Source organism: Arachis ipaensis, chromosome B09, assembly GCF_000816755.2.
Source record: "Arachis ipaensis cultivar K30076 chromosome B09, Araip1.1, whole genome shotgun sequence".
Classification (NCBI taxonomy): domain Eukaryota; kingdom Viridiplantae; phylum Streptophyta; class Magnoliopsida; order Fabales; family Fabaceae; genus Arachis; species Arachis ipaensis.
Genome location: NC_029793.2, coordinates 142182640 through 142191857, shown reverse-complemented (window position 1 = coordinate 142191857; position 9218 = coordinate 142182640). Strand labels below are relative to the sequence as shown.

The following is a 9218-nucleotide window of genomic DNA, read 5'->3' as shown; positions in this document are numbered from 1 at the left end:
CTTCAAAGTCTGTCCTACAGAAGGTCGTAATCCCTTCTGGCTGACATTAGAAGGGGAACGCCGCATACCAACTTATTGGAGTCTCGGTGCGGGGGCTAACGCCTTTACCAAAATAACGTATAAGGTATTATCCCCAGAAAATAAGAGGGTTGGCGACGTATTGTTGGCTATTTTTGGGAAGAACCTTGTTAACCCCCCATATTCTCATGGGGGATCGGGACATGGCTAGGAATTATATATGTGAGTAGCCGTCTAGTGATTTTTGTGTTTATTCTTGTCTCTTATTTTTCTGCCGATCTGACGACCAACAGGTTTTCGTATTTTGTTGTAGTGTCAATGTCTACCAAGGTAACAGGACTTGATGCTTTGTTCAACACTTTTCTGGCTGATGGCAGCGACGACGACTCTGCTACCCCCGCCCAAGAGGTCCCGGCGGATGACGTTATTGAGCCCGAGGTCCAGTCCCAGCCTGCCTAGGGAGAAGGGGTCGGCACCAATGCTTCTTTGGGTCCTCAGCCGGAGGTAAGGGTTGGTTCAGAGAATCCGAGTTCTAAGGAAGAGGGTGATAACCCAAAGAAAAGGAAACCGTCTGCTAGCCTTAAAGTTGAGATGCTTGATGATAACCAAAAGAAGAAGAGGCCGTCTTCCAGTCCGGAGGGGGTTCTCACCGTTATGGAGAAGAACTTTGATGCTGGGAATTTTATCGATTCCCAGTTGCTTCCTGGCATGGAGGACTTCTTCTACGGTGGAGACCTTGCTTCGCAAGTGAGGTGGATGTACCGCACTTTACTCCGAGGGGCCACCATAGCGAGGAAGGCGGAATCCGCCCTGGTGAGAGCGCGTTCTTTGGAAACGAAGCTTGAATCTTTTGTCAAGGCCAATACCAAGTACAGAGATGAAGTGAAGTTGCTTCGGGAGCAACTAGCCTCTGCCGAAGAGAGGGCCAAGTCAGCCGAAGAGAAGGCTAGGAGAAAGTGAAGACCTCTGATGCTGTCGTGGTCCGCCTTACTGAGCAGGAGCTTACGTTGGAGGGCCAACTTAACTCTTCTCAAGGTCGGGTGCCCACACTGGAGAAGGAGCATGATGAGGCGCTTTCCTTGGTCAAGACGGCTCAGGCTGAGACTGCTGAATTTAAGAAGTATAAAGAGACCGTGAAGCAGGGCAAGAATGCCATCCTGATGACCGAGGAAACTCTCAAAGCTCAAGTAAAGCTGCTGTCTCCCGACTTCGACACCTCGGCTGTTGACATTTTCAATACTATCAAGGATGGCAAGATCGTCGACATGCCGAAGAAGTGACTCGTCCTTGTAACTTGTGTGCTTTTGTAACTTGTAATGTTTACAATCTTTTTGAACTGTTCGAATTTGTTTGCCGCCTAATCGGCATGTGACAAACTGCTTTTTTCCAGCCTTGTCGGCGCTTACTTTTCTTTTTGTTCTTTATCGTTTTGTTGGCATTAACTATTTGTTCATGAACATTTTACCGTTTAGTTGGTAATTAGCGAAGCCAGGTCATGGCTTTTATCGTTTCAATAGCCGCATATTTTGGCGTTCGTTAATTTCGTGGTGCCCGAGGTGATCAGTCCCAGGTTACCGTATCGACTTGAGACCATTTACTCGTCGTGGTGGCTTAATTAATAACAATGGATGCAAAAAAAGGGAGGAGATGACAAGTAGTTTATAAATGGTAATAGTAAATGGCTCAAACGTAAAGTGGCTCAAACGTAAAATGATAGCAAATATATGACAAGGATAAATAATCCATCATAAAATGTTCTTACTAAGCCGGTGGATTTGTTCTAGGAATAGAATCTTCTCAGATTGTCCGTGTTCCACGTTCTCGGGACTTCCTTGCCGTCTAACCGCTCCAGCTTGTAGGTGGCATTGCCGATCACCTCTTTCACCCTGTAAGGGCCTTCCCAGTTTGCCGTCAGCTTTCCTTCCCCCGGTGTCGGGAGCCCGATATCATTGCATCTTAGGACCAAGTCGTTCCGTTCGAACTCTCTCTTGAGCACCTTGGCATTGTAGCGCAGGGCCATTCTTTGCTTTAGCGCCGTTTCTGATAAATGAGCCATCTCCCTGGCTTCATTCACCAAGTCCTTTTCCACGGCCTCTTCGACTCCTCTTAAGAGTAGTCGCGGGCTCAGCTCATCGATTTCCACGGGTATTATTGCATCTACCCCATAGGTGAGCCGAAAAGGAGTTTTCCCGGTAGCTGACTGTTGAGTTGTGCGGTAGGACCAGAGAACCGAGGCTAGTTTGTCTGCCCACGCTCCCTTCTTCTGGTCAAGTCATTTTTTGAGGCCCTGCAAGATGACCTTGTTCGCGGCTTCAACTTGTCCGTTGGTTTGGGGATGCTCAACTGACGAGACCTTTTGCTTTATGCCCAAATCGGCAAGGAATTCTCCAAATTTTTTATCAGCGAACTGTGTCCCGTTATTGGAGATGACGGCTTCCGGGATACCAAATCTTGCTATTACCTGCCTCCACATGAACTTCTGACAATTTGCCGAGGATATGCTAGCCAACGGCTCGGCCTCTATCCACTTTGTATAATAATCAATGGCCACTATCAGGTACTTGACCTGTCCTGGCCCGACCGAGAAGGGTCCCAAAAGATCGATTCCCCATTGTGAGAACGGTTCCCCATTGTGAGAACGGTCGGAAAGCCGTCAGTAGGCTGAGTTTAGTTGCTGGTGCTTTGTGGAAGTTGGAATTCTCCTGGCATCTTTTGCACCTTCTAACGAATTCCTTAGAATCCGCCATCATTGAGGGCCAGTAGTAGCTGGCTCTGATGAGCTTTCTGGCTAGGGCCTTTCCTCCGATGTGGTGACCGCAACATCCTTTGTGGACTTCCTTGAGGACGTAGTCTGTTTGGTCGGGACGCAGGCATTTCAGCAGTGGTTGGCTAAGCCCTTTCTTAAACAGCTGGCCCTGTATGATCGCATATTTAGCCGCTTCTCGCCTTATTATCTTAGCCACCTTCTCGTCGCTGGGGAGTTCAGCCTTTTCTAGGAAGTCGATGATCAGGTTCATCTAGGAGGGATCTGCCTAGGTCAGATGTAAAGCTACCGCTGGTTCTTTTATCAAACCCTGAATGAGAGACCAGTTTTCCGTCCCTGGTTTTGTGCTCGCCAGTTTTGATAGGAGGTCTGCCCATGTGTTCCTTTCTCTCGGAACGTGCTGGGTCGTGACCTCCTCAAATTGCTTACTCAACTCTCTGACTTTCTCCAGATATTTCTATAACAGTGAGTCTTTCGCTTGGTAGGTCCCATTGATCTGAGAAGTGACGACCTGCGAGTCACTACATATCTCCAGTCGGGTAGCTCTGACCTCTCCTGCTAGAGCTAGGCTGCCCAGCAGGGCCTCGTATTCTGCCTGATTGTTTGACACCGGGAACTCGAATTTGACTGACTACTCGTATACAACTCCAGTTGGATTTTCTAAGATGATTCCTGCACCTCCGAACGTTTGGTTGGATGCTCCGTCCACATGGAGCTTCCATTGTGTGTTTGGTGTCCCGGCCGGATCCCCTGTCACCTCTACCAGGAAGTCAGCCATGGCCTGAGCTTTGATCGCGTGTCTGGGTTCATACTGTAAGTCATATTGGGAGAGTTCCACAGCTCAGGTCATCATTCTACCCGCCAGATCAGGTTTCTGGAGTACTTGTCGGATTGCCTGATCCGTCCTGACGATCACTTGGTGTCCTTGAAAGTACTGCCGCAACCTTCGCGACGAGGTCAGGAGCGCATATGCCACCTTCTCCAGCTTGCTATACCTTAGCTCCACTCCTTGTAGTGCTTTACTCACAAAATATATTGGTTGTTGGGTCTTCCTCTCTTCTCGCACCAAGACCGCCGCCAAGGCTTCGTCGGTTACTGCCAAGTACAAGTACAACACTTCTCCATTTTTAGGCCTCGCGAGGACGGGCGGCGCTGAGATTATCTCTTTGAACTGTTTGAAAGCCTCCTCACATGCCGGGGTCCACTCGAATGCGATCCCCTTCTTCATCAGGTTAAAGAAAGGCAGAGCCTTGGCTGCCAACGCACCGAGGAAACGGGATAGTGCGGTGAGTCTGCCCGCCAACCTTTGGACATCTTTCACGCTTCCCAGGCTCTTCATCTGTAGGATTGCTTCACACTTTTTCGGGTTTGCTTCCACCCTCCCCCCTTTTGGGTTATCATGAACCCCAAGAATTTTCCAGCTTCGACGGCGAAGGCACACTTTAGTGGGTTGAGCCTCATTCTGTGCCGATGAAGAGAGGTAAAGACGTTTTCCAGGTCACCTATGAGGCCGTCGGCTCTGGCGGTCTTGACCAAGATATCGTCTACATATACCTTTACCGTCTTGCCGATGAGGTCTCTGAAGACCTTGTTCATCAGCCTCTGGTATGTGGCCCCTGCATTCTTCAGTCCAAACGGCATTACTTTGTAGCAATATGTTCCTCCTGGCGTTATGAATGCTGTTTTCTCTTTATCTGGCTGGTGCATCGGTATCTGATTGTACCTAGAATAGGCATCCATGAAACTCAGATACCGGTAACCCACCGCCGCGTCAACAAGAGCATCGATGTTGGGTAGGGGGAAGGAGTCCTTGGGACATGCTTTGTTAAGGTTGGAGTAATCCACGCACATTCTCTATTTCCCACTGGGGTTTTTAACCAAGACCACGTTCGACAGCCAAGTCGCGTAGTTGAGTTCTCGAATGAAGCTCGCTTCTAGTAGACTGCCCTTTCTTGGGACATTTTTCTCCTTCTTTGGTCCACTGGCTTTGCCTCCGGTCTCACGGCTGGATGGTGCGACATGAATTGGGGGTCTATACCCGGCATGTTGGCCAGGGTCCAGGCAAACAAGTCACCGTTGGCTCTGATAATCTCTATCAGGGTTCTTTCAAGTCATGGGGTAGGTTTCTGTTTACAAAGGTAAACTTCTCATCTGAGTCGCCAACCTTGAACTTTTCAAGGTCCCCCTCTGATTCCGGCCTGTTGGCCAGGGTCCAGGCAAACAAGTCACCGTTGGCTCTGATAATCTCTATCAGGGTTCTTTCAAGTCATGGGGTAGGTTTCTGTTTACAAAGGTAAACTTCTCATCTGAGTCGCCAACCTTGAACTTTTCAAGGTCCCCCTCTGATTCCGGCCTGGGTTTGTCATCGACTCTGGCGTCCAGGTCAGCAAGAAAAACACCGGATGCTTCTTTAGACTTCTTTCTCAGGGAGAGGCTGGCGTTGTCGCATGCGACCGCCGTCTCCAGGTCTCCCCTGATGGTCCCCACTGATCCATCATCAGCAACAAACTTCATTAGCAATAGCTTGGTGCAAATCACCGCCCCAAACTCATTGATGGTATTCCTCCCTAGGATGAGGTTGTAGGCCGTGGAGTTCCTTAAGACAACGAAGTCCGTCATTAGCGACCTCTTCCCCCTGCCTCCGCCAATAGAGACCGGGAGGGAAACTACACCATCTGGCTTGATGAAGTTATCGCCTAGGCCTACTACGCCGTGTTGGTGGCCTTTCAAGTCGGTATCCCGTAGACCCAGAGCGTCAAATACATTACGGAACATGATATTGGAGTCAGCCCCTGTGTCCACCAGGATCCGCTTTACTAGGCCGGTGCCCACCCTGGCCGTGATCACCATCGGCGTGTTCTCTGCAACCTCGTCAAACCATTGATCTTCAGGGCCGAATGATATCGAGGGTACTCTCCGGGGGGTCGGCGTGGGGCCAGAGGACATAGCTAAGACCTTGGCGTCCTTCTTGCTAGCCGATTTCGATCTGGGAGGGACGTCCCTTCCGATCACCACATTTACCACAGTGAGACTGTTGAGTTAAGAAATTAACTAAATTAATTAGTGATGACAAACATTATTTTTGGGCAAAATAAATAATTAGTGTTGATTAATTATATTTACTTATTACTAGTTGTTTATTGTTGCAGGCCAAAATTCCATAGTTGATGTTTCATGGATTTCGGTCAAGATGAGGAAGTCAGAAGGAAAGTTTCCTCTCTAAGGATTAAGGTGAAAAAGTAATTCTGTGAGTTGGTGAAGCTCAAGGCTCAAGGTGTTGACCTTGGAGAAGAACCAAGCAACATGCAAGGAGATAAAAGAAGCTTGCGGCTCATTCAGAAGGCAAGGAGAGAAAACCAGAGTGTGAGAACAGTGTTCTGTTAAGAAGTTCCTCTACTTGGATAATGCTTTCTTTCAAAGAAGCATTCGGCCAATACTGAAGAACTGCATCTGAAGTTTGCGAATCTGGTTTTGCACATAGCAAAGAGGCTGATGACGAAGTCAATCTCCTTCATGTTTTACAGATTGTAATGTACTTTTCTATGTTTATCTTTCTGTAATTTCTTGTGAGAAAAGGCATTGTGAGAAAGCTCAAGTAAAAGCCATGAGTGGAAAAAGGCTGAGTGATACACTTGAGAGAAAAGGCTAGAGTTATTTTCAGATTTCTTTAGGTGTGTTTATGTCTTGTATCTTGTACTTGTGAGGTATCCCTTTCTTAGTTGGGTTAGCACTAAGAGTGAATAGTTATGTATTAGCATAGCCAATGTCAAGTTAGGTTAGAACTTGAGTGTGAAAGGATTGGGTCAATCCTGTGAAATTGGTGTATGTAATACTGTTAACTATAGTGAAATTCTTCCATAGTTGTGGAGGAGACTGGACGTAGGTTGCATAGCACAAGGCAACCGAACCAGGATACATGCCGGTGTTAGCTTTTCTCTTCTCTGCTGTGTTCTGTTTTTTGATATTCATGAGACAAAAATAAATTGTCTCATAAATTTCCGCTGCTGAGTACAAACAGAATCAGAATTAAGAGTTTGTTTAAAAAGGATAATAACAGCAACTTAAAAGGAAGGCATAGATTCAACCCCCCTTCTCTAAGCCTACCACAACCTTCAGAGACCACGCTCACTGTCCTCCTCGGGCTCCTATCTCTACCTTACGACGCGGCTCTTGTCCTCGGTTGATCGGTCACGGTCCCTCCTCCACGGTTCCCTTATAAGGTAGGAGAACTCAGCCAACTTTCCTTCTCAGATGGCTTGCTCCAGCGGCCATAGCCCTTGTGGTAATCATAATAGAGGTTTTTGTTTCCTCCCGTCCTGTCCTTGAGTTGTCGGGGCTTCGACAAGATGCCCTTGTCGGTGATGTACTGATAGACTTCAACGATTGGATCCGATAGGGGGTGTAGTTGGTGAACTTTCCAACGCGGGAAAGGGGCTTGAAAGTTTTAGCTGACGCTCCGTCTCTGAAGTGTTCCTTAGATCTTTCCCCGCCGCCGAACGAGCGGGCGTTAGGGTATGCGGGCTGCCGTTTATTGGCTGCCACGACCTAGATTACTTCTTCATCATTGATATATTCCCTGGCCACGTTCTGAATTTCCTGCATTGTCCAGACGGGCTTGGTGGTAAGGTGTTTTCTGAAATCCTCATTTAGTAGTCCGTTGGTTAAGCACAAGCTGGCCACCGAATCGGTTAGGCCGTCAATCTCCAGGCACTCATCATTGAATCTATCCAGGTACTTCCTGGTCAGCTCGCCGGTTCGTTGAGTCACTCCTAACAGATTAATCGGGTGTTTCGCTTTAGCGATATGCGTGGTGAACTGGGCCAAGAAGGCGCGACTGATGTCGGCAAACGTGGTTATGGAGCCCTAGGGGAGGGCATTAAACCAACAAATTGCTGGCCCAGCTAAGGTTACCGGGAAAGCCCGGTACCTTACTTCATCCCCTACCCCTTCCAGGTTCATCCTGGCCTCGAATGCCGTTAGATGCTCTTGGGGATCTTGAGTACCATCGTACCTCATATGTGTCGGCTTATCAAAGTGCTTCGGCAGCCGTACTCCGAGGATCGAGTGGTGGAAAGGGGTGGCCCCCATGACCACCAGTTGTCAGGTGCTCCTTCTTCTTCGCTCTCTATCGCCTTCCCAGTCTTCCTCCTCGGTATCTCTTGTCGGTGATCGGGTGTAGACCAGAGGATCTCGTCGTTTCCTTAACGCCTCTCTGCTTTTCTGGCTTTCTGATTCTGTCCGGGGGCTCGGAGTGTGCCTGGAGTGAATTCTTCGGAGACTCCTTTATCCTCGGTGAGGGGATCGGGAATGCTCTTGACTAGGAGTAGGCTGACGACTTTTCCGGTTGGCTACTTCTCGCTCTAAGTTCTGCACCCTATGGCGCAGCTCTTGTATTATTCTGGCGCTGTCACTGCCTGTTCCTCCAAAGGGTCGTCCCTCGGGTTGCCGCGGGGGGATCTGGTGCCCTCGCGAGTAGGAGCTCCGGCGGCTACCCTACTGCTTCTGGGATCCATTCCCTTCCCGCAGGGCCCGGCTCCGCCGTCAGCCCCCCAGGAACCAAAACAAAGTCCATATTAGCTAGGTCCCCACAGACGGCGCCAATGTATGGTTAGTCGGTTACCGGACGGCTTGGGGTTGCTTGTCGGGTGTGAAGGTGGGTCCCAGCCTTGGCCTGGATCCTGGGGCTGAGAAGCGTGGGCGGCCAACTTCCCGAATTCTTCATGAGTAGAGGGGGGTGACACCTGCAATGACACTCCGACGTTCAAGTCAGTAGGTGTGCAGGTGGTAAGGAGGAAAAGTTATGATGACGTACCTTGGGAGAGGGGTAGGACCCTCCCCTTATATACTCTGTCAGTAAGGCGGGCCCCACGAGGGAAGGTCTTCTTCCAAGAAGGTTCGTTTCCCACAGCTGTCACGCAGCTGGCAGTAAGGACGCGTGTCCGGGTCGTAGACCGAGCGGGTTATGCACGTCGACCCGACCGTGCAGATCGGTTTGTCCGTGGGCCGGGACGACGATTTCGCTCAGTTGGGCTGGACCGTAACAGGACCTAATTAAAAATTCGATAAAATTATAGAGATCTGCAAATAATTAAACCTTTAAATAATTATTTATAATAAAAAGATATAAAAAAATTATAGAAAATTAGGGATATGAGAAGAGATCCACGTGCAAGTGCAATGGCAGGATCCTCTTAATCAGAGCTTAGATTACGTGTGTTGCCAAACTCCGCAAGCTAACAGATTCCCTGCCTATGTCAACGGAGGGGGTGACCGTTTGCTATCATGTTTTTTTGTTATAACCAAGGTTTTTACTTTTTAATGCTAAGGATTTCTTTGTCTTTTTCCTCTTTAGATTTAATTAACAATACTACAAGAGCTTTAAGGCTTTGTTTGTTTGAGAGGAAAAATATGAAAAAAAATAATTATTATAATAGTA

At 48.5% G+C, this 9218-nt stretch overlaps 1 protein-coding gene across 1 annotated transcript; it reads right to left on the bottom strand.

The window, feature by feature from the left end:
- On the bottom strand, positions 7328-7870 carry LOC107616199. The gene is made up of 2 exons (XM_016318189.1): positions 7694-7870; positions 7328-7645 (listed from the first exon to the last, which is right to left on the bottom strand). The coding sequence occupies exons 1-2, from the start codon at positions 7868-7870 to the stop codon at positions 7328-7330; spliced, it is 495 nt and encodes a 164-aa protein (XP_016173675.1).

Bases quoted from the DNA above. Each gene is read 5' to 3' on its own strand.
- LOC107616199 (XM_016318189.1), bottom strand. From the start codon at position 7,870: ATGGGGGCCACCCCTTTCCACCACTCGATCCTCGGAGTACGGCTGCCG. The intron at 7,646-7,693 runs GTAACCTTAGCT...GCCCTCCCCTAG, and splicing joins TAAGGTACCGGGCTTTCCCG to GGCTCCATAACCACGTTTGC.